This window comes from Esox lucius, chromosome 18 (genome assembly GCF_011004845.1).
Source record: "Esox lucius isolate fEsoLuc1 chromosome 18, fEsoLuc1.pri, whole genome shotgun sequence".
Lineage (NCBI taxonomy): Eukaryota > Metazoa > Chordata > Actinopteri > Esociformes > Esocidae > Esox > Esox lucius.
In genome coordinates this window covers 19,285,235-19,310,718 of record NC_047586.1, presented here as the reverse complement: position 1 = coordinate 19,310,718, position 25,484 = coordinate 19,285,235, and the positions used below count along the sequence as shown (strand labels likewise).

At 43.2% G+C, this 25,484-nt stretch overlaps 1 protein-coding gene across 2 annotated transcripts; it reads left to right on the top strand.

Annotated features, from left to right (window-relative positions):
• Window positions 1-22,146: 22,146 nt before the first annotated feature.
• On the top strand, window positions 22,147-24,308 carry LOC117593282. 2 transcript variants are annotated; one of them, XM_034287639.1, is made up of 5 exons: window positions 22,147-22,450; window positions 23,094-23,405; window positions 23,503-23,811; window positions 23,951-24,114; window positions 24,264-24,308. In XM_034287639.1, the coding sequence occupies exons 1-5, from the start codon at window positions 22,393-22,395 to the stop codon at window positions 24,264-24,266; spliced, it is 846 nt and encodes a 281-aa protein (XP_034143530.1). In that variant the 5' UTR covers window positions 22,147-22,392; the 3' UTR covers window positions 24,267-24,308. The 2 variants fall into 2 exon arrangements, with proteins under 2 accessions (XP_034143530.1, XP_034143529.1); XM_034287638.1 differs by having other exon boundaries at window positions 23,951-24,287.
• Window positions 24,309-25,484: the final 1,176 nt, after the last annotated feature.

The window sequence follows — 25,484 nt, the reverse complement described above, 5'->3', positions numbered from 1 at the left end:
TAATTTCCTTTTGTTCTGTAAGTAAGACTAGAATCAGTACTGATTTTCAGTTTTATGGTAAAGAAAAGCTCTTTACCCTTTTGGGGTAAAATGTATATTATATTATCTCTTTGTGATCGTTTATGATTTTGTAAGGAACAAAATGCAAGGAACAGTTGCATATAGTAGAAGCTATCAACAGGTATGTGAGTAAATACATTTACATTTCAGTTATTTCACAGATGCTCTTATCCAGTGACTAACACTATTAGGTTTAACTGTATATTACAATGACTGAACAGCAGATTTCTAACCTTTCAGGCTCAAGGGTTTAAACCTTCAACTTTATCATTACTAGTCAGTTGCTCTAACCACTCTCTGCCATCCCAAAGATTTTTATGATTAAATTCCAAAATATTCACTTTGATTGTTATTGTGAATATCATGTGAGTGTGAGTGTGTGTGTAGGGTCAGATAGCAGACACTCCTTCCAACAGGAAGCAGCATGAAGACAGACCCACAGAAGGAGTATGCAACCTTCAGATCAAGACTGTAAACCCCAGAAGACATGCCACCAGTGGTCTCTACACAGTCCCCAAGTGTAAAACAAACTAAAGGTAACAAACAGTATTGTTCAGAGGCGTTACCATTAATCCAAATATATTGATGTGTCCATTAAAGATAATGTACTCGTATAATCGTCCTCTGGCACAGCTAGAAGAGGACCGGCCACCCCTCAAAGACTGGCCACTCTTTAGGTTTCTCCCTTGGTTTCGACCCCACTAGGGAGTTTCTCCTGGGTAATTAGCATTCATTTGTTTTAGTGGCTTGCTATTAGGTGTTTCTGGGCAAGGTGTCTTTACAACCACTTTGTGACAACCACTGATGAAAACTTGGCTTCATGAAATAAACATGATTGATTGATAGAACTGCATTCCATCCTCAATTATTCAAGGACACAGCTAAATGACCTTTAAACTGATGAAACAACATTTCATTGTGCAACTAGGACAAACTCAATTTAAACACACTCTGGGAATTGCGTTAACAATGCAGTGCTAGCATATATTCCGTATGTTAGCGGTTTATCTCCTAACACGGTAGGCATTGTTCAGGTGTCTCATATGGTTCAGAGATGTTGTCTTTGGATTTCTTAAAAGGAAAGACCAAGATGAACATTTACAGACAATTTTGTAATTCATACAGCTTAAAAACACACACTCATCTTCAAACGTTCGGGGTCACTTAGAAATGTCCTTGTTTTTGAAAGGAATGCACATTTGTTGTCCATCAAAAATACATTATATTGAGCAGAAATACAGGGAAGACATTGTAAATGTTGTAAATGACAATTGTTGTTGGAAACGGATTGCTGATTCTTAATGGAATATCTACATAGGCGTACAGAGGCCCATTATCAGCAACCATCAGTCCTGTGTTCCAATGTCATGTTGTGTTTGCTAATCCAAGTCTATCATTTTACAGATCAAATTAGAAAACCCTTTTGCAATTATGTTAGCACAGCCGAAAACTCTAAAGAAGGACACCACGTTGTACAAGATCTTCAGTTTCGAGGCAATATCTCATATGGAATAGCTTTCATTTCTCAGAACAAGCATAGACTGACCAGTTTCAAAAGAAAGTTCTGAGTTTCTGGATATTTTGAGCTTGTATTCGAACCCACATTTGCTAATGCTTGAAATACTCAACTTGTCACGACCCCTCCTCCGTGACTTGTGTGTTTTGTGTTTGTTGTCTGTCTGTTCTAGTTTCCCGGGCAACGAGAAAGGGGGTGGGACATCTGCACTGGGGTTTTTTCTATGCCCAGCTGCTCCCTATCCTCAATCACTCACCTGTTCCTGCCCTGCTAATCAACAACAATATTTAGGAGGACCTCCGTCCCACGACCCCAACCCCTCCTCATGTGTCTCACCGTAGTTCTTGGCTTTTTCAATAAACCCTCTTTATTTACTTACTGTGTCACTCTGGGTTTGGTTTCCGGTCTCAAAAGCCTGACACAACTAGTCTAAAATAGTTTTATTGCTTCTTTAATCAGTTTTCAGCTGTGCTAACATAATTACATAATTTCTGATGTTCACATATTCTTTTAAAATGATTTACCTAGATTAGCAAACACAACGTGCCATATCTATGTAGATATTCTATTAAAAATCTGATGTTTCCAGCTACAATAGTCATGTGCAACATTAACAATGTCTTCAATGTATTTCTGATCAATGTTATTTAAATGGACAAAAAATGTGCTTTTCTTTCGAAAACCCCCAAAACGGTAGTGTACATTTTGACATTTCAAAATATATTCGTAAATGTAGGCCTATTGTTTAAAGGGATTGAATATCTGATGCTACTGTCAAATGAAAATATCTTACTGTTGTCATTTTTGAGGACAACACAGTGGTTCCACATCATTACATGTCTTTATCAATTAAAAAGAGGGAAATGATGTTTAGAAAACACACTGTGTTAAACCAGCCTCTTTGTTGTTAGCCAGGTGGAACAAGTCTGACCCCAAATCTGAATTAGGTGTAATTAAGTGTAATAACAAATGTTATGAAGGAAATGGTTTCTTTGGTGTCTCTTGCTCAGTGGTACACTTAGTTTACACCAGTGTTGGTAAACAGTCTCAGGGGTAGACCTAGTTTATATAAAACAGACATAGTCACTGGTGTAAACCAGGTTTATGAGGGTATTTAGGCTGAGATACTCTGGTGTAGATACAATTTGGGTTAGATGTGGTGCTGTACCTCTGGTCTGTCAGAATACCAGGGAGGAAGTGTTTTTTGTAAAAGTATTCCCATGGATTTATCTAGATGTCTCATGCCATTTCTATAAAGAATTGTGTGGTGGGAAAAGGTGAATGGGAAAAAAGCTAATTCTTTATACTACTGTGGAATTATAAGAGGAAAGACACCAACAGGACCAAATTGCAGAAATAGAACAAACAGACACAAGACATTAAGAAGCTACAGGTTCCAGTGATGTGAAGTTATCACAATCTCACACATTTTAGTTTGATTGATTGTGTATAGCAGGAATGTTTGGTCCCTATCAGAACATTATTATTATTATTGTTTGAGAATGAATTTTACTGTCATTGCTGTTAAATAATCTTGCTGTGACTCTTGGTTTAATAACACATTGGTTCTCATCAATATTTAGACATGTTGGATTTGAATGTGATACGAATGACTTTCGGTTTCTGTTCAAGTGAGTTGTATATACACAGATTGGATTTAGATGATCGCAGGGAGGCATTTTAAAATCCTTTTTCAAATAAACCCTGTAGCATGAAATTCTGATGGGCGACAAATTAAAAGAAAAAAAAACATAAATTAGTGGAGGAACAAAACAATTAATGAAACAATTAAGCAAATATCATCCTATCATGCTCAGGCTTTCCATCCCTCCAGTAAAGACTTGTAGAATCTATGCCAAGGCATATTGAAGGTGTTTTGGAGGCTCGTGGCCCAACACCTTACTGAATGCATAATAAATTGGAAATACTACAAATATCAAAAAGTTACTATAAAACAAATTGCAACAAATGTAAGAAACTGAAGTGCTCCAATATCCTGACCTAAAGAGTTCTGCACATAATTGCAGAACAATAAACCTATATATGTACTGAAAAGTGCATTTTCAGTACATATCAGAAATGGTATTCTTGTGATAGAAACCATTTAGTGACAATGCAGAAAATCTATACGTTTTCATACATTACATGATGATCGTGAGCATTATAAGATATGAGTGTTGAATATACAGTATCTCACAAAAGTGAGTACACCCCTCACATTTTTGTAAATATTTTATTACACCTTTTCATGAGACAACATGAAAAGGTGTAATTCACTTAGGGGTGTATTCACCTTTGTTGCCAGCGGTTTAAACATTTATTTTGAGGGGACAGCAAATTTACACTGTTATACAAGCTGTACACTCACTACTTTACATTGTAGCAAAGTGTCATTTCTTCAGTGTTGTCACATGAAAAGATATGTTATGAAAATAATCCTTATCAAATAGTCATTTGTTGAATTATAGGCACCAGTATAAACATTGTTCTAATACCTAATAACAGAATATGAGATTTCATTCATTTTATGTGAGATAGGAATTACTAGCGGAGATAGATAGGAATTACTATGGATTAATTTATAATTACGTTACTTTTTGTTAGTAATTCCTCCACAAATCAATTATATCGTATTGTTTCAATTTGATGTTTTTACATTTTTAAGCATCACAAAGGCAAACAAACGTAACTCATGCTTTGATGTTGAGGGACACACGGAAGCGCCATCCAGTCTTGGTTTTTTGGCAACCAATTGTCAATAGGACTGAATCAGTCTGGCATCTCACAATCCTGAATGAGCCAGCCAATTGACGTCTGCTGTTTTGGGGCTAATAAAAACTAAAACAGTTAGATACACCTTCCATTCACCAATGCACAGGAGTCACGAGTGGGAAACTGAGACCATGTTCCCAACTTCTGTTCAACTATTTGAACAGAATATCCCTCCACTCACTGTACAGTGTGTAAAGACGCTGCTGAATGTGGTGGCAAAATGCCCCACTGGGGGACACAACTCATTCCTTCTGCATGTCAACAATATAGACCAATATACAAAAACAATGTATAGGCATATAGACCTAGGTCACATGAGGTAACTGACGAGGAGGGATCGGTTATTGTGAGTCAACTGTATATTTGCAGATGCTAAAGAAACCTTTTCTATTATTTTAACTGTTCTAATGATCCGGTCCTTATAGCAAACTGTGAGCATTTTGAATTTGTACACACTGGGCTACCCATAAAGGGCCTTTAAGTGCAGAATGGAATGTTCCCATCCCTTTTGGGGACCAGGAAGTAATAGCTTCACCATCCGTTCTGAGACACCAACATGGGCAAAAAAAGAGGCCTTTGATATCCTCCAAAACATCCAGTGACACTGTGCCTGAGCACCATTAGATGCTCAGGAAGAAGCCTTTACTGTGCCAATGCCACATAAAAGCCTGGTTACAATATGCCCAACAACACCTTGACACACCTCACACCTTCTGGCATATTGTAATTTGGAGTGACAAGACCAAAATAGAACATTATGGTCACAACCATAAGTGCTATGTTTGGAGAGGGGTGAACAAGGCCTATAATGAACAGAATACCATTCGTACTGTGAAGCATGGTGGTGGCTCACTGATGTTTTGGGGGGGGGTGAGCTCTAAAGGAATGGGGAATCTTGTGAAAATTGATGTCAAGATGAATGCAGCATGTTATCAGAAAATACTGGCAGACAATTTGCATTCTTCTGGACAAAGGCTGTGCATGGGACACTCTTAGACTATCCAGCACGACAATGACCCTAAGAACAAGGCCAAAGTGACCTTCCAGTGGTTACAGCAGAAAAAGGTGAAGGTTCTGGAGAGGCCATCAAAATTTCCTGACCTAAATATCATTGAGCCACTCTGGGGAGGTCTCAAACGTGGGGTTCATGCTAGACGACCAAATACTTTGTATGACCTGGAGGCATTTTTCCAAGACCAATGGGCAGCTATACCACCTGCAAGAATTCGGGGCATCATAGACAACTATTACAAAAGACTGCACGCTTTCAATGATGCTAAAGGGGGCAATACACAGTATTAAGAACTAAGGGTATGCAGACTTTTGAACAGGGGTCAGTTCATTTCTTCTTTGTTGAATTTGCCATTCTGTTATGACCAACAGTTGAATGTGAATCCCATAAGAAAAAGTGTTTTGCCTGCTCACTCGTGTTTTCTTTGCAAATGGTATATACAGTGGGCAGAACAAGTATTTGATACACTGCCGATTTTGCAGATTGTCCCACTTACAAAGCATGTAGAAGTCTATAATTTTTATCATAGGTACACTTCAACTGTGAGTGACGGAATCTAAAACAAAAATCCAGAAAATCACACTGTCTAATCTTGTTTTATTCATCTCTGGAAAAGAAAGTGATCTAATTGCAGGTAAACAGCAAAAAATAACATTGTTTTAAACAAAAGACATCAACATAAATGCATATTCTAACTGAGGAAAAAGTTAGGACACCCTACCCCCTAATACCTAGTGTTACCCCCTAATACCTAGTGTTACCCCCTAATACCTAGTGTTACCCCTAATACCTAGTGTTACCCCTAATACCTAGTGTTACCCCCTAATACCTAGTGTTACCCCCTAATACCTAGTGTTACCCCCTAATACCTAATGTTACCCCTAATACCTAGTGTTACCCCCTAATACCTAGTGTTACCCCCTAATGCCTAGTGTTACCCCCTTTGGCTGAAATAACTTCAGTGAGACACTTCTTGTAACCCTCTACCAGTCTCTGACATTGGTCTGAGGAAAATTTGCCCCACTCCTCAATGCAGAATGCTTTAACCTGTGTGATGTTTGAGGGGGTTTCTTGCATGTACAACCCATTTCGTATCACCCCACAGCATCTCAATGGGATTAAGATCTGGGCTGTGACTGGGCCATTGCAGGACTCTCCATTTCTTAGTTTTCAGCCAGTCCTTGGTGGATTTACTTGTATGTTAGGGTTGTCATTTTGCAGGATCTAGTTCCGCTTCAGCTTTAATTTTCTTACAGATGGTCTCACATGTTGATCAAGCAACCTCTGATACACTGTAGAATTCACTATGGATTCTATGATGGTGAGCTGGCCAGGTCCTGCTGCACCAAAGCATCCCCAAACCATGACACTCCCACCTCCATGCTTCACAGTTGATATGAGGTTCTTTTCCTGGAACTCTTGGGGTGAACTAGCTTGGTCGGCCAGACCTGGGCATGTTGGCAGTTGTTTTGAATGTCCTCCACTTGCACACTATTTTCAGACAGTGGAATGGATGATTTCAAACTCTTTTGAGATCTTTTTAAATCCCTTACCAGACTCATAAGCTGCAACAATCTTCTTTCTGAAGGCCTCAGACAGGTCTTTTGATTTCACCATGGTGTTCACTCTCGCGTCAACAGTCAGGAGCACACCAAACTGAATGTCTGAGGATTAAATAGGGCAAGCCTCCTTAAAAATGCTGAGCACCTGATGTGATGCACCTGAGTGTGATTTCAGCCATTTTAAGTGGGACAAAATGTGGGGGTGTCCTAATTTATTCCTCACCAGAAATTGCATGTTTTTTTTATTACATTTAACAGAAAGTTAAAAAAAAGTATTTTCTTCAGTTTTACTTCTTTAGTTATATTACTTGAATCTCTCAGTATTGTTAAAAGTGATATTAAATATCCATATGTCTAAATATGTTAAAAAACACAAGTTTTCATAGGGTGTCCTAATTTTTTCACATGACTGTATCTATTTGATACATCAGAAAAGCAGAACTTAATATTTGGTACAGAAACCTTTGTTTGCAATTACAGGGGGACCTTGCGTGCACTGCAGTATTTTAATCCATGACGGCATAGTGTGTTACTAATGGTTTTCTTTGAGACTGTGGTCCCAGCTCTCTTCAGGTCATTGACCAGGTCCTGCCGTGTAGTTCTGGGATGATCCCTCACCTTCCTCATGATCACTGAAGCCCCACGAGGTGAGATCTTGCATTGAGCCCCAGACCGAGGGAGATTGACCGTCATCTTGAACTTCTTCCATTTTCGAATAATTGCGCCAACAGTTGTTGCCTTTTCACCAAGCTGCTTGCCTATTGTCCTGTAGCCCATCCCAGCCTTCTGCAGGTCTACAATTTTATACCTGATGACCTTACACAGCTCTCTGGTCTTGGCCATTGTGGAGAGGTTGGAGTCTGTTTGATTGTGTGGACAGTGTCTTTTATACAGGTAACGAGTTCAAATAGGTGCAGTTAATACAGTTAATGAGTGGAGAATAGGAGGGCTTCTTAAAGAAAAACTAACAGGTCTGTGAGAGCCGGAATTCTTGGTAGGTGATCAAATACTTATGTCATGCAATAAAATGCTAATTCATTATTAAAAAATCATACAATGTGATTTTCTGGATTTTTGTTTTAGATTCCGTCTCTCACAGTTGAAGTGTACCTATGATAAAAATTACAGACCTCTACATGCTTTGTAAGTAGGAAAACCTGCAAAATGTATCAAATACGTGTTCTCCCCACTGTAGTTATTGATGTGGACTTTTTTGTTCTGTCGTGTAAATATTACCTCATAGTACCTTTCCGTTAAACTGCCATTCAGTTCATAGTGGCTTTCCAAAATGTGACCATTTAGGTCATTTTTTCACTACTGAGCTAATTTATGCTGACCTTAACAAATAGGTTATTAGCTAATAAAACATTTATTTTCATTTAGATATTTTGATGTTGGTGTTTATTTTTTTACTTTACAAATTGAAGAAATCCAACAGAGGCATGTATTTAAGATACCCACTGTGCCTTCCTTTTCCAACATAAAACACACACGCACACTTTTATAAAGTCACTAATATACGGTCAATCCACATGAACCTACACCCAAGATCACAGCTAAAACTGTCTGTGGTCCTTAATCATATGATGTAGAGTAAATAATGATTTTCACTGCAAAAGTGTTGAAATATGTTCCAGTGTAAACTGTGGTCACAAGACTCATGAGCATCACTTCTGTTTCTGCTCAACTTCAGGAACAGAAGTAGTCTAACCTAAATGACAACCATGGAGAGAAGGATATAGCCATATTATTTGAATCTATTACTGATAGTACTGATACTGTCATTTTTTCATGGTGACAAAGCATATAAACTTATGCTTATGAACACAGTTTATACTGGAATGTGTTATTTTGACATAGGACATGTATTCATGTACATAGTAGTTTGCATGAACAATTGACTAAATAATATAATCTATTCATAAAATAATCCAAATTATTAATATGATTACAGTGGGATAACAATTGTCAATAAGGCAGGCTATATAATAGTTTAACCTCATTCATTTATGTTAACTAACATTGGGTATAGCAGTGGCTACTTGCTTCATCAAGTAGGTATGACACACAAACTGTATTGTCTCCTTTGTGGTTATGCAATGTTTCTTTGTAATGGGGAAGAAAGCCTTTTATTGAATGTCAGTTCTCAGAGGTTCTATGACTGAGATACACTTACTACTACTTACTGTTGGCCAGTAGGGGGCAGAGAGACATGGACGCATTGCGATGGGACTGTATACCAGAGATGGGGACAAGTCACACATGGTCAAGTCCAAGCAAGTCTCAAGTCTTAACCATCAAGTCTCGAGTCAAGTCTCAAGTCACAGTTCAGATAAATCAAGCAAGTCAAGTCAAGTCAAGGGTTCATCCTAAGCAAGTCAAGTCGAGTCCTTATAAGTTTCAAGTCAAGTCAAGTCACAGTACTAAAGAGATGAACACACACACACACTGTCCTCTGTTTCTGACGTGCGCTCTGTGCGAAGCTCGATTTCAAAATCAAATATTTTTCTCCTCCGCGGTACAATTTTTTGGGGGGACGAAGCGGGGGGATCTTGAATCAGCTTGAAGGGGTTGTATTCGCTATAACAACCGCCTCGCTATACCTTATCTCGGTTATTATATGGCTACCTACCAAATAAATTTATAATTTGACACAAAATATTGATTTCAAAAGGAATTTATTGATTTAAAAACGATTGTATTGCTTCCTCTAAAGAAAATAGTCCGTTCCGTCTCTGGTTAGAATCCTGCTGCGTCCATAGCAACACGCTGTTTTTCATGGCAATGGTCTGTTATCAAGAAATTCAGCCAATCCATGTAATAAGGGCTAATAATAACAACCTTATAAACTAATTATTGTGACTGAAAAACTGCCTAATATGTAATTACGCTGTAATTATTCTTGTCTGTATGAGTAAAAAAAAAAACCTCTTCGAAATGTTTAGGTGCTAGTAATCACATCGGCGCCTCCATGTTAGCCTTTCATGCAGTACAGTTAACTGTTATGGTGTAAGCACAATGCTTTTTAGTTTCCACACGCAGTCCACAAACACTTGAAAATGCCCACATTTAATACAGACATTATAGCCTACGTGTAATAATATACATGCCCGTTCATTTTAAGATGCCCATCAACATTAAAATTCAGGCTATACCAAGCCGTTTAAGAGCTTTCAGCTCGCAGTCCGCAGCTGCACGGATAGCTGTATCATGAGAGTTGTTTTGCAGCCCGTGTTCCGCTGGAGGACCGCTCGTAACAAAACGACTGGAGGTGTGCCGCTCTTCAATAGCCAGCGGACCGATAACAGTGTGATATCTGGGACTGTTATAGTCAAATTCCCTTACATCTATTTACCAGACGTATTCAGTAATGATAATGGTCACATTTCTAACAAGAAAAATATATATATATAATATGCAACCAAGGCCAAATTATGACAAACAAAACATTAATTCATTACATTAGTAACTTAATCGTTATAGATCTTAGTGAAACTGAATATAAAGAGATTACTTTCTTACCTTTCCTTGTGGTTCTTAAAATAACGAATCAAATTTGACGTTGTTGCATATTTTGCATCTGGCAAATCTTTTTTTATTCACATGGTCCAGTTCTAAGTCCTTGTATCCAAACGATACTATTTGTGGAGCTCGACTAACGTTACTGTCTGCCATGTTTGGCGCATGATGTCACAACATATAAAATAATTTTATTGCTGTTTGTTTATTATAAGTTCAAGTCATTGTCGAGTCTTCCACTTCAAGTCAAGTCTCAAGTAACTTGTTCTCAAGTCAAAGTCAAGTCAAGTCATTTTCATACTTTAATCAAGCAAGTCACAAGTCCTGAAAATTGTGACTCGAGTCAGACTCGAGTCAAGTCATGTGACTCGAGTCCCCCACCTCTGCTGTATACCATCCAACCAGTTCCAAAACCTGCGTGTGCTCATAATCATGAGAAGGAAAAGCAACGTTTTCTGTCTCATCATATACTATTGTGTTCATGCAAACTATGTGCTACATGAATGCATGTCCTGTGTCAACATGAACACATTACAGGGCAACCTGTGTGTTCCTGCAAAAAACTACTTGAGTTAATGACCTGCATCAACATGAACAAATGAAAGTACACACTGTTAGTTAATGGATTTGTAAATCATTAAAAAGTAAGGGTTATCATTATTAATGGTTTGTTAATGTCTTTGTTCTGCATTTGCTCATATTACTACTGTATTCCTTAATGTTGTATGGTAGATACACTCCGTGCAAGGCATCTACCATACACAATGCCTTAGGAAAGCACAGAACATAATGAAAACCAACAGCCACCCAGGCTATGGTCTGTTCACACTGTATTACCAGAATTACTCATAGTGTACCTATAATATTCAATACTTCTACCCATATTGAACTATAAATACCTGGGAGTGCACCTGGACAACAGACTGGACGGGACCTTTAAAACTGAGGCTGTCTAGAAGGTCAGAGCTGACTCTATATCTTGAGGAAGCTCAGGTCCTTTAATGTGTGCAGCAAGATGTTACATATGTTCTACCAGTCTGTTGTGGAAAGTGTCATTTTCTTTGCACCCATATGCTGGGGCAGCAGTAATAGAGCCAGTGACAGCAAGAAACTGAACAATCTGGTCTGTGCTGGGGTCTGCTCTGGAGCCCTTTGAGGTGGTTGTGGAGAGGAGAGTGTTGAAGAAATGATTCAACATCATGGACAACACCTCACATCCACTGCACAACCTACTGGTCGGGCAGCAGAGTGTATTCAGTTGGAGACTCCTACAGCTCCATTGTAACAAGGATCGTTACAGGAAGTCTTTCCTGCTCACTGCAATGGCTATAAATAATTCCTCCCCTCTGGGCAGGGAGAGGAGACTCAATGTAATTTAATGACTCCTGCACTGCACATATCCAATACTGCATAGTTGCACATGTGTATAATAGTTTCAATATATTTTATATTTTAGATCTGGGTTTATAATTGGATTTGTAGCCAAAACTATATTTACACCTGTAACAGGTTTCAACAGGTGTGAATTATATAAGCTGCTTACCTTTTTTGTTAGGTGTTGTACCTATCTCAAATCTCCATCCATCCATCTTCTTCCGCTTATCCGGGGCCGGGTCGCGGGGGCAGCAGTCTAAGCAGGGATGCCCAGACTTCCCTCTCCCCAGACACTTCCTCTAGCTCTTCCGGGGGGACACCGAGGCGTTCCCAGGCCAGCCGGGAGACATAGTCCCTCCAGCGTGTCCTAGGTCTTCCCCGGGGTCTCTTCCCGGTGGGACGGGACCGGAACACCTTCCCAGGAAGGCGTTCCGGAGGCATCCGAAAAAGATGCCCAAGCCACCTCAGCTGACCCCTCTCGATGTGGAGGAGCAGCGGCTCTACTCTGAGCTCCTCCCGGGTGACCGAGCTTCTCACCCTATCTCTAAGGGATCGCCCGGCCACCCTGCGGAGAAAGCTCATTTCGGCCGCCTGTATCCGGGATCTTGTCCTTTCGGTCATGACCCAAAGCTCATGACCATAGGTGAGAGTAGGAACGTAGATTGACTGGTAAATCGAGAGCTTCGCCTTGCGGCTCAGCTCTTTCTTCACCACGACAGACCGATACATCGACTGCATTACTGCAGAAGCTGCACCGATCCGTCTGTCAATCTCCCGTTCCATCCTTCCCTCACTCGTGAACAAGACCCCTAGATACTTAAACTCCTCCACTTGAGGCAGGCACTCTCCACCAACCTGAAGTGGGCAAGCCACCCTTTTCCGACTGAGGACCATGGCCTCGGATTTGGAGGTACTGATTTTCATCCCCACCGCTTCACACTCGGCTGCAAACCGTCCCAGCGCATGCTGAAGGTCCTGGTTAGAAGGGGCCAACACGACAACATCATCTGCAAAGAGCAGAGACGAAATTGTGTGGTCCCCAAACCTGACACCCTCCGGCCCCTGGCTGCGCCTAGAAATTCTGTCCATAAAAATTACGAACAGAACCGGTGACAAAGGGCAGCCCTGCCGGAGTCCAACATGCACTGGGAACAAGTCTGACTTACTGCCGGCAATGCGGACCAAGCTCCTGCTTCGGTTGTACAGGGACCTGACAGCCCTTAGCAAAGGACCCAGGACCCCATATTCCCCAAGCACCCTCCACAAGATGCCGCGAGGGACACAGTCGAATGCTTTCTCCAAATCCACAAAACACATGTGGATTGGTTGGGCAAACTCCCATGAACCCTCCAACACCCCGTAGAGGGTATAGAGCTGGTCCAGTGTTCCACGGCCCGGACGAAAACCACACTGTTCCTCCTGAATCCGAGGTTCTACTATCGGCCGTATTCTCCTCTCCAGAACCCTGGCATAGACTTTCCCGGGGAGGCTGAGAAGTGTGATCCCTCTATAGTTGGAACACACCCTCCGGTCCCCCTTCTTAAAAAGAGGGACCACCACCCCGGTCTGCCATCCCAGAGGCACTGTCCCCGACCGCCACGCGATGTTGCACAGGCGTGTCAACCAAGACAGCCCCACAACATCCAGAGACTTGAGGTACTCAGGGCGGATCTCATCCACCCCCGGTGCCTTGCCACCGAGGAGTTTCTTGACCACCTCTGTGACTTCAGCCCGGGTGATGGACGAGTCCACCTCTGAGCCCTCATCCTCTGCTTCCTCAATGGAAGACGTGTCAGCGGGATTGAGGAGATCCTCGAAGTACTCCTTCCACCGCCCGACGACATCCTCAGTTGAGGTCAACAGCTGCCCACCTCTACTGTAAACAGCGTTGGTAGGGCACTGTTTCCCTCTCCTGAGGCGCCGGACGGTTTGCCAGAATCTCTTCGAGGCCAGCCGATAGTCCTTCTCCATGGCCTCACCAAACTCCTCCCAGGCCCGAGTTTTTGCCTCCACAACCACCCGGGCTGCAGCCCGCTTGGCCTGTCGGTACCCGTCAGCTGCCTCAGGAGTCCCACAAGCCAACCAGGCCTGATAGGACTCCTTCTTCAGCTTGACGGCATCCCTTACTTCCGGTGTCCACCACCGGGTTCGGGGATTGCCGCCTCGACAGGCACCGGAGACCTTACGGCCACAGCTCTGAGCGGCCGCTTCGACAATGGCGGTGGAGAACATGGTCCACTCGGACTCAATATCTCCAACCTCCCTCGGGATCCAGTCGAAACTCTGCCGGAGGTGGGAGTTAAAGATCTCTCTGACAGGAGACTCGGCCAGACGTTCCCAGCAGACCCTTACAGTACGCTTGGGCCTGCCGAGTCTGTCCAGCTTCCTCCCCCACCATCGGATCCAACTCACCACCAGGTGGTGATCAGTTGACAGCTCCGCCCCTCTCTTCACCCGAGTGTCCAAGACATACGGCCGCAGGTCAGATGAGACGACAACAAAGTCGATCATCGACCTGCGGCCTAGGGTGTCCTGGTGCCACGTGCACTGATGGACACCCTTATGCTTGAACATGGTGTTCGTTATGGACAAACTGTGACTAGAACAGAAGTCCAATAATTGAACACCACTCGGGTTCAGATCCGGGGGGCCGTTCCTCCCAATCACGCCCCTCCAGGTGTCACTGTCGTTGCCCACGTGGGCGTTGAAGTCCCCCAGTAGAACAATAGAGTCCCCAGTCGGAGCACTTTCCAGCACCCCTCCCAGAGACTCCAAGAAGGTCGGGTACTCTGCACTGCCGTTCGGCCCGTAGGCACAAACAACAGTGAGAGACCTATCCCCGACCCGTAGGCGCAGGGAAACGACCCTCTCGTTCACCGGGGTAAACTCCAACACATGGCGGCAGAGCTGGGGAGCTATGAGCAAACCCACACCAGCCCGCCGCCTCTCACCATGGGCAACTCCAGAGTGGTGAAGAGTCCATCCTCTCTCAAGGAGTGTGGTTCCAGAGCCCAAGCCGTGTGTAGAGGTGATCCCGATTACCTCTAATCGGAACCTCTCAACCTCACGCACCAACTCAGGCTCCTTCCCCGCCAGCGAGGTGACATTCCACGTCCCTAGAGCCAGTTTCCGTGTCCAGAGATCGGGTTGTCTAGGCCCCTGCCTTCGACTGCCGCCCGATCCTCTTCGCACCGGCCCCTTATGGTCCCTCCTGTGGGTGGTGAGCCCACGGGAGGGCGGCCCCACGTCGCCCGTTCGGGCTGAGCCCGGCCGGGCCCCATGGGGGAAGGCCCGGCCACCAGGCGCTCGCATACGAGCCCCAACCCCGGGCCTGGCTCCAGGGTGGGGCCCCGGCTGCGCCATACCGGGCGACGTCACGGTACTCAAAATGTTTTTCTTCATTAAGGGGGTTTTGAACCGCTCTTAGTCTGACCCGTCGCCTAAGACCTGTTTGCCTTGGGAGACCCTACCAGGGGCATATAGCCCCAGACAACATAGCTCCTAGGGTCACTCGGGTACTCAAACCCCTCCACCACGTTAAGGTGGCAGTTCTTGGAGGGGTATCTCAAATCTGTTTGGTGTAAAGTGTGAGTTACTGTAATTTGTGTGTGTGTACTTTCTGCTGTTGTGACACAGAAATGTCAATAAAATATCTATCTACACTCACCTAAAGGATTATTAGGAACACCTGTTCAATTTCTCATTAATGCAATTATCTAATCAACCAATCACATGGCAGTTGCTTCAATGCATTTAGGGGTGTGGTCCTGGTCAAGACTATCTCCTGAACTCCAAACTGAATGTCAGAATGGGAAAGAAAGGTGATTTAAGCAATTTTGAGCGTGGCATGGTTGTTGTATTTCACAATCTGCTCAGTAACTGGGATTTTCATGCACAACCATTTCTAGGGTTTACAAAGAATGGTGTGAAAAGGGAAAAACATCCAGTATGCGACAGTCCTGTGGGCGAAAATGCCTTGTTGATGTTAGAGGTCAGAGGAGAATGAGCCGACTGATTCAAGCTGATAGAAGAGCAACTTTGACTGAAATAACCACTCGTTACAACCGAGGTATGCAGCAAAGCATTTGTGAAGCCACAACACGCACAACTTTGAGGCGGATGGGCTACAACAGCAGAAGACCCCACCGGGTACCACTCATCTCCACTACAAATAGGAAAAAGAGGCTACAATTTGCACAAGCTCACCAAAATTGGACAGTTGAAGACTGGAAGAAGGTTGCCTGGTCTGATGAGTCTCGATTTCTGTTGAGACATTCAGATGGTAGAGTCAGAATTTGGCGTAAACAGAATGAGAACATGGATCCATCATGCCTTGTTACCACTGTGCAGGCTGGGTGGTGGTGGTGTAATTGTGTGGGGGATGTTTTCTTGGCACACTTTAGGCCCCTTAGTGCCAATTGGGCATTGTTTAAATGCCATGGCCTACCTGAACATTGTTTCTGACCATGTCCATCCCTTTATGACCACCATGTACCCATCCTCTGATGGCTACTTCCATGTCACAAAGATCAAATCATTTCAAATTGGTTTCTTGAACATGACAATCAGTTCACTGTACTGAAATGGCCCCCACAGTCACCAGATCTCAACCCAATAGAGCATCTTTGGGATGTGGTAGAACGGGAGCTTCGTGCCCTGGATGTGCATCCCACAAATCTCCATCAACTGCAAGATGCTATCCTATCAATATGGCCCAACATTTCTAAAGAATGCTTTCAGCACCTTGTTGAATCAATGCCATGTAGAATTAAGGCAGTTCTGAAGGCGAAAGGGGGTCAAACACAGTATTAGTATGGTGTTCCTAATAATCCTTTAGGTGAGTGTATATTGATCATATTCCCAATTCTACTCTTTTTTAAATAATTGCTGCAATTTTATATTAAATATATTATTGCTATACTTGCTATATCTATAAAATTCAATACTTCTACCCAAACTGTTCATATTCCCCATACATGTTTTTGTAAATGCTGCTAGTTTACATTGTTATCTGTACTATACTTATGTTGTTGCTACATTTGACTACGTAAAGGTCATATGCCATGTCACAAAATTTCATTGTGCAGGATGACACTGTGTTATCCACTGCGTTTGAAAATAAACGTATAATAATGAATGTACCTTTATCGGAAAGTGTTTGTGACGGTGCGAGTGGAACGAGTGTGTAAGCGAGGCAAAAAAGGAAGGAAAAACGATCAATAAGTCTTTTCCGTTTCTTAATATCTGGCAAAAATCAGCACCTCACGTAAACAACATGCAAACAATAATCTGTGGGGTGCAGTGGAGACAACAACACATATAAACACAACTAAATGATGATGGGGAACAAGTGAGTCCTCTGGGAGCGCTGCTGCCATCAGTCTCCAGCCAGTGGTTAGAAAACTGGTGAGGTGGAGCGTCGAAGAGGAGTGGCGTTACGGTGTAACCAAGTGACGATTTAATAGAGTATATATGTAAGCCTATACATTTTTATTGCATTTTGCTGTGGTCCTCAGAAGGTATTTCATTTATATTAATAGATATTTAATATGCCTAAACACGGAATTCCAAGCCTCTAGGACCAGTGAGAGTTATATCATACAGTGAGGAATTAATTTTTTTTGAACCCCTGCTTTTGTACGTTTGTCTATTACTAGCTAGGCCATTCCAGAACCTTAGTGTGCTTCTTCTTGAGCCACTCCGTTGTTGCCTTGGCTGTGTGTTTTGGGGCTTTGTCATTCTGAAATACCCATCCACGACCCCTTTTCAATGCCCTGGCTGAGGGAAGGAGGATCTCACCCAAGATTTGACGGTACATGGCCCCGTCCATTGTCCCTTTGATGCGGTGAAGTTGTCCTGTCCTCTTAGCGTAAAAACACCCCCAAAGCATAATGTTTCCACCTCCATGTTTGACGGTGGGGATGGTGTTCTTGGGGTCATAGGCAGCATTCCTCCTCCTCCAAACACGGCGAGTTGAGTTGATGCCAAAGAGCTTGATTTTGGTTTCATCTGACCAGTGAGTAAGTGAGGGAGGGCGGGGTCAGGTGTGGACGGTGGGTGAGTAAGTGAGGGAGGGCGGGGTCAGGTGTGGACGGTGGGTGAGTAAGTGAGGGAGGGCGGGGTCAGGTGTGGACGGTGGGTGAGTAAGTGAGGGAGGGCGGGGTCAGGTGTGGACGGTGGGTGAGTAAGTGAGGGAGGGCGGGGTCAGGTGTGGACGGTGGGTGAGTAAGTGAGGGAGGGCGGGGTCAGGTGTGGACGGTGGGTGAGTAAGTGAGGGAGGGCGGGGTCAGGTGTGGACGGTGGGTGAGTAAGTGAGGGAGGGCGGGGTCAGGTGTGGACGGTGGGTGAGTAAGTGAGGGAGGGCGGGGTCAGGTGTGGACGGTGGGTGAGTAAGTGAGGGAGGGCGGGGTCAGGTGTGGACGGTGGGTGAGTAAGTGAGGGAGGGCGGGGTCAGGTGTGGACGGTGGGTGAGTAAGTGAGGGAGGGCGGGGTCAGGTGTGGACGGTGGGTGAGTAAGTGAGGGAGGGCGGGGTCAGGTGTGGACGGTGGGTGAGTAAGTGAGGGAGGGCGGGGTCAGGTGTGGACGGTGGGTGAGTAAGTGAGGGAGGGCGGGGTCAGGTGTGGACGGTGGGTGAGTAAGTGAGGGAGGGCGGGGTCAGGTGTGGACGGTGGGTGAGTAAGTGAGGGAGGGCGGTCTTTAAGCAATTCTAATTCTGGCTGGTTTTAGAATTTGGTAGAGAAATTTGCAGCAGTGAACTGGTTAGTTGCAGAGTGTTTGAAGCCCCTGGGGACCTACCTAATCGACAAGTCAAGTGATCTAGTGGTGTTAGAACGTTGGGGATTCTTTCACAAGTTGCATCTAATCTCGTTCTAATCATTGATCTGAACTGGCCGTCAGATGTATCTTTGTTGTTCTGAATATTTGAGCTTTTTTTTTTTTGAACTATTATTTTGCAATCAAATACGACAGATGCTCTCAAGACGTTTTTGGGGAGAGGCAAAGAAGATGCTGCTGCCACTGAAGGAGAACCATCATGACGGGAATCAATCCCCTCTGAGAGAGAGAAGCCCCGTGATTCCGTTTTATTTGATTACACATTAGTAAATAATGTTTTTATTTTATATATCTATTCAAACAGCACACTATGTTGATTCTCCTTTATTGTTTACATTTTTTGTACACCTGCTATCACACTTGTATTTATTTTGTGTTTATTAAAGTAAAATTAAGAAGTGTTCTTTCCCATGAAGTTGGCCTATTTTTTTTGGGGGGGGGCAACATTTTAAGGTCTCACCTAGGGCGCCAGATTGACCAGAAACACCTCAGTGCACACATATACAGGTGCTGGTCATAACATTTAAATATCATCAAAAAGTTTATTTATTTCAGTAATTCCATTCAAAAAGTGAAACTTGTATAATGTATACATTCATTCCACACAGACTGATATATTTCAAGTGTTTATTTCTTTTTATTGTGATGATTATAAATGACAATAAATGAAAACCCCAAATTCAGTATCTCAGAAAATGTGAATATTGAAGACACCTGGTGCCACACTCTAATCAGCTAATTAACCCAAAACACCTGCAAAGGCCTTTAAATGGTCACTTAGTCTAGTTCTGTAGGCTACACAATCATGGGGAAGACTGCTGACTTGACAGCTGTCCAAAAGACGACCATTGACACCTTGCACAAGGAGGGCAAGACACAAAATGTCATAGCTAAAGAGGCTGGCTGTTCACAGAACTCTGTGTCCAAGCACATTAATAGAGAGGCGAAGGGAAGGAAAAGATGTGGAAGAAAAAAGTGTACAAGCAATAGGGATAACCACACCCTGGAGAGGATTGTGAAACAAAACCCATTCAAAAATGTGGGGGAGATTCATAAAGAGTGGACTGCAGCTGGAGTCAGTACTTCAAGAACTACCACACACAGACGTATGCAAGACATGGGTTTCAGCTATCGCATTCCTTGTGTCAAGCCACTTTTGAACAAGACACAGCGTCAGAAGCGTCTCGCCTGGGCTAAATACAAAAAGGACTGGACTGCTGCTGAGTTATGTTCTCTGATGAAAGTACATTTTGCATTTCCTTTGGAAATCAAGGTCCCAGAGTCTGGAGGAAGAGATGAGAGGCACAGAATCCACATTGCTTGAAGTCCTGTGTAAAGTTTCCACAGTCAGTGATGGTTTGGGGTGCCATGTCATCTGCTGGTGTTGGTCCACTGTGTTCTCTGTGGTCCAAGGTCAACGCAGTCATCTACCAGGAAGTTTTAGAGCACTTCATGCTTCCTGTTGCTGACCAACTTTATGGAGATGCAGATTTCATTTTCCAACAGGACTTGGCACCTGCACACAATGCCAAAGCTACCAGTACCTGGTTTAATGACAATGGTATCCCTGTTCTTAATTGGCCAGCAAACTCGCCTGACCTTAACCCTATAGAAAATCTATGGGGTATTGTGAAGAGGAAGATGCGATACGCCAGAACCAACAATGCAGAAGAGCTGAAGGCCACTATCAGAGCAACCTGGGCTCTCATAACACCTGAGCAGTGCCACAGACTGATCGACTCCATGCCACGCCACATTGCTGCAGTAATTCAGGCAAAAGAAGCCCCAACTAAGTATTGAGTGCTGTACATGCTCATACTTTTCTTGTTCATACTTTTCAGTTGGCCAACATTTCTAAAAATAATTTTTTGTATTGGTCTTAAGTAATATTCAAATTCCCACTTGGCTTCAAACCAGGACCTTCAGCATGCACTGGGACGGTTTGCAGCCAAGTGTGAAGCGGTGGGGATGAGAAGTACCTCCAAATCCGAGGCCATGGTCCTCAGTCGGAAAAGGGTGGCTTGCCCACTTCTGGTTGGTGGAGAGTGCCTGCCTCAAGTGGAGGAGTTTAAGTATCTAGGGGTCTTGTTCACAAGTGAGGGAAGGATGGAACGGGAGATTGACAGACGGATCGGTGCAGATTCTGCAGTAATGCGGTCGATGTATCGGTCTGTCGTGGTGAAGAAAGAGCTGAGCCGCAAGGCGAAGCTCTCGATTTACCGGTCAATCTACGTTCCTACTCTCACCTATGGCCATGAGCTTTGAGTCATGACCGAAAGGACAAGATCCCGGATACAGGCGGCCGAAATGAGCTTTCTCCGCAGGGTGGCTGGGCGATCCCTTAGAGATAGGGTGAGAAGCTCGGTCACCCGGGAGGAGCTCAGAGTAGAGCCGCTGCTCCTCCACTTCGAGAGGGGTCAGCTGAGGTGGCTTGGGCATCTGTTTCGGATGCCTTCGGAACACCTTCCTGGGAAGGTGTTCCGGTCCCGTCCCAACGGGAGGTGACCCCGGGGAAGACCTAGGACACGCTGGAGGGACTATGTCTCCGGGCTGGCCTGGGAACGCCTCGGTGTCCCCCCGGAAGAGCTGGAGGAAGTGTCTGGGGAGAGGGAAGTCTGGGCATCTCTGCTTAGACTGCTGCCCCCGCGACCCGGCCCCGGATGAAGCGGAAGAAGATGTATGTAATATTCTAATTTTCCGAGATACAGAATTTGGGATTTTCATTATTTGTCAGTTATAATCATCACAATTAAAATAAATAAACATTTGAAATATTTCAGGTTGTGTGTAATGAATGAATATAATATACAAGTTTCACTTTTTGAATGGAATTACTGAAATAAATTAACTTTTTGATGATATTCAAATTTTATGACCAACACCTGTATATTATCCTGAGAGAGATCAAAACAAACCGTTTCTTTGTATAACATTCAGGTTTGAGGTTCATTTATATTTTGGATAACATAAAGCATTGTGATTGTTCACCAACAAAAAAACATCTTTAGAAATATGATCTGCCTAATAATTGTGCACGCAGTGTAGAGCAGTACTGCTGAGTTAGCAGAGGTTCTTCACTGAAAGAAATGTCTTCCTGTGTTTACTAGTTGTGTGGCCCTCGATCTGTTACATCCTGTTTTCCTTTTGAGAAATATACTCCCACAAGTGGCGTCGTTAGGCCTGGGCATCCAGGGCTATAGCCCCTGATCTGAAATAGACCAAAAATGTATAAATACAAAAATATCCCCTGATCGATTAATCTATAAATCCAATCACGCACTATGACAATATAGACGTGTAGGGCGCTAACGTGTACATTCAAAACCCTGTATTTTCTGTCCCAGGTAGGGCGGGGTGGTGGGCTAAGCCCCGAATATATTGTGATCCTAGTGACGCCTCTGACTCCCACCACCAAAAACGTGAAATACCAGAGAAAAAGAAAGAGGAAGTGGTCAATGTGCCAAAATGTATGTGTGAAATTCAAGTTGTATTTTAGTGAACATGACAGAATTGATGTATTTGGATCACTTGAATTAATCATTGTGTTTATTTAGACAGCATTTTAAATAGCAGGTTCTGTGTCAACATGTATAGTATCTGAGGAACAAACAGATGTTGTATAATTCCCCCCTTAAAAAAGTAGAGGGCATTAGCCAATCAAGTAGTGACGTCTGAGTATGAACAAGTTAAACCCAACAACACACTGAACCGAGGATCAAGCTGTTACAGATACAACATTGAAATGGCTGGGGTCCATCACACTCTCATTCAACTGCTGATCCTAAAGCTTCTAAATACAGGTTAGTGAACACTTGAGCGGACAGGAGGATAACCATGCTTCTGAACTGTGTGCTGTATGTTGTGTGTAGGTTTGTTAACAGGTGGCTAAAGAATGATCTAGACTTTGAGGGGCATTTCCGCTTAAGACTCCCCCAGACTCACATAAAGAATATTCCTTGACTAAAATGTAAACTCAAATGAGGACCAACTCATTCTTCAACTTTATATTGTATGATGTGAATTAGTACATGTAAAGAAAATCAATGCTCAGTTTTCAAACACCATTTATATTTACCTCTTAATGTTGATCCAATCTTAATTACATAATTTATGTAATCATTTTCATTAGTTGTTAAATTAATTTGACTATTTCAGTGTCCATGGACAAATGCTCATTCTAAAATTGCAGGGCATGATGTAGATATGCCCTATGCTTCTGAACCATTCATGTCCTGTGTGGGTTTGTTGGTGGATAGAGACTTTTAATGTATTTTAGGGTTGCTTTCCCAGACTCAGATTAAGAAAAACAGTTAAACCTCCCCTCAGTGATAAAAGCGTGAATTATATTGACCATTAATTGTTCATCCAATATTTATGACATAATTAAGTAATTAATCTGGTGTGTTATTTGCATTTTGTGGGATTAACTCTCTGACTCTTTAGGTGTCTTTGGAGAATCATCCTCTACATATATGTATAACATCTTGGGGGATGATGTCAATATGCCCTGTAAGAATTTGGTTTATCCAGTTAACTGCAACTCAGTTGGATGGATTCATTTAAAAACTGGGTCTCGTAATGCTTTTCAAGAAGTCTCTGAAGGGAAGGTGAGAGTTGAATCAAACAGAGCAGAGAGACTGACAGTGAAACCTGACTGTTCTCTAACAGTTCATAATGTCACCTCTGAGGATGTGGGAAAATACAGGTGTCAAACTGGAAACATTGATTCACTTACACATCTGTCTCTTCTCACCAGTGAGTATTTCTGATGATTGTCAAGGAGGAAGACCTACCACATCTGTATTCCTTGAAGAGAAAAAAACATTAAATTAAAGGTTATTTTTTGTTTCAGTCTCCTCATCCACACCAGAGTCAGATCTGAAGCCTGATTATCCACTAACATTGCGGTGTACTCTGCATACGCCTCTTGGACCTGGAATGTGTAGATATGGAGAATTGGATAAAATAAGTCTGGGATGGGTGGATCAGACAGGTGCTGATCTACAGGATGTCTCCAGATACCATTTCACAGTCCATTCTACATGTGACATCACTCTGGAAGTAACACTCCAGAGGGAGGACATCAACAGGAGGTGGACGTGTCAGCTGACTGACAAGGGAAAAGTGAAAACCTATATTTACTTCCACTCCACATTGTCAGGTAGAGCTATATATTCTGATGGTTAAACCTCCTCTCAGTGATTAAAGGTTAATGATTCATCCAATATTTATGACATAATTTAAGTTATTAATCTGGTATGTTATTGGCATTTTGTGGGATTAACTCTCTGACTCTTTAGGTGTCTTTGGAGAATCATCCTCTACATATACGTATAACATCTTGGGGGATGATGTCAATATGCCCTGTAAGAATTTGGTTTATCCAGTTAACTGCTCCTCAGTTGGATGGATTTTTGCCAAAATTGGGCTTCTTAATGCTATTCAAGAAGTCTCTGAAGGGAAGGTGAGAGTTGACTCAAACAGAGCAGAGAGACTGACAGTGAAGCCTGACTGTTCTCTAACAGTTCATAATGTCACCTCTGAGGATGTGGGAAAATACAGGTGTCAAACTGGAAACATTGATTCACTTACACATCTGTCTCTTCTCACCAGTGAGTATTTCTGATGATAGTCAAGGAGGAAGACCTACCACATCTGTATTCTTTGAAGAGAAAAAAACAAAATAAGTTATTTTTTGTTTCAGTCTCCTCATCCACACCAGAGTCAGATCTAAAGCCTGATTATCCACTAACATTGCGGTGTACTCTGCATACGCCTGGTGGAGCTGGAATGTGTAGATATGAAGAATTGGATAAATTAAGTCTGGAATGGGTGGATCAGACAGGTGCTGATTTACAGGATGTCTCCAGATACCATTTCACAGTCCATTCTACATGTGACATCACTCTGGAAGTAACACTCCAGAGGGAGGACATCAACAGGAGGTGGACGTGTCAGCTGACTGACAAGGGAAAAGTGAAAACCTCCATTGACTTCCACTCCACATTGTCAGGTAGAGCTATATATTCTGACCATTATACCTATCTATTCTGATAATGTTACTATAATCTGAATAAATGAACATGTTTTATAATGTTCAGTCTTTTTCTGGTGATGTCAGTCACAGTCAAGGAGGCAGAACACAGGCATCGAGTGGTAGCAAGACTTTTAATCAGGGGTGTCAAAAGTACAAAGTAGAAGTACTCGGCTGTGTTCACCAGTTTTGGGAGGTTCCTAAAGAAGGGTTAAATGACCATGTAAACAGAGTTCATAACTCATCAGTGTCCTTAATTGATAATTTACACTCTTCCTTTTTATTTAATTGATCACTAGTTAGTTTTGAACTCCCTTTACCTGGTTATTTAGATCTTAATTGGATACTTCCCAAAAGTGGTGAACACAGCCGAACCCAGTTGAGTACTTTTACTTTGTACTTTTTACCCCTCTGCTTTTAATGTAGGATGGCAAAAACAACAACACAAAGGCTCAGCACAACCATAACAAAAAGCACAAACAATGATCCACCCAGTGGTGTGAACATCCATCCATCCATCCATCCATCTTCTCCCGCTTTATCCGGGGCCGGGTCGCGGGGGCAGCAGTCTAAGCAGGGATGCCCAGACTTCCCTCTCCCCAGACACTTCCTCTAGCTCTTCCGGGGGGACACCGAGGCGTTCCCAGGCCAGCCGGGAGACATAGTCCCTCCAGCGTGTCCTAGGTCTTCCCCGGGGTCTCTTCCCGGTGGGACGGGACCGGAACACCTTCCCAGGAAGGCGTTCCGGAGGCATCCGAAAAAGATGCCCAAGCCACCTCAGCTGACCCCTCTCGATGTGG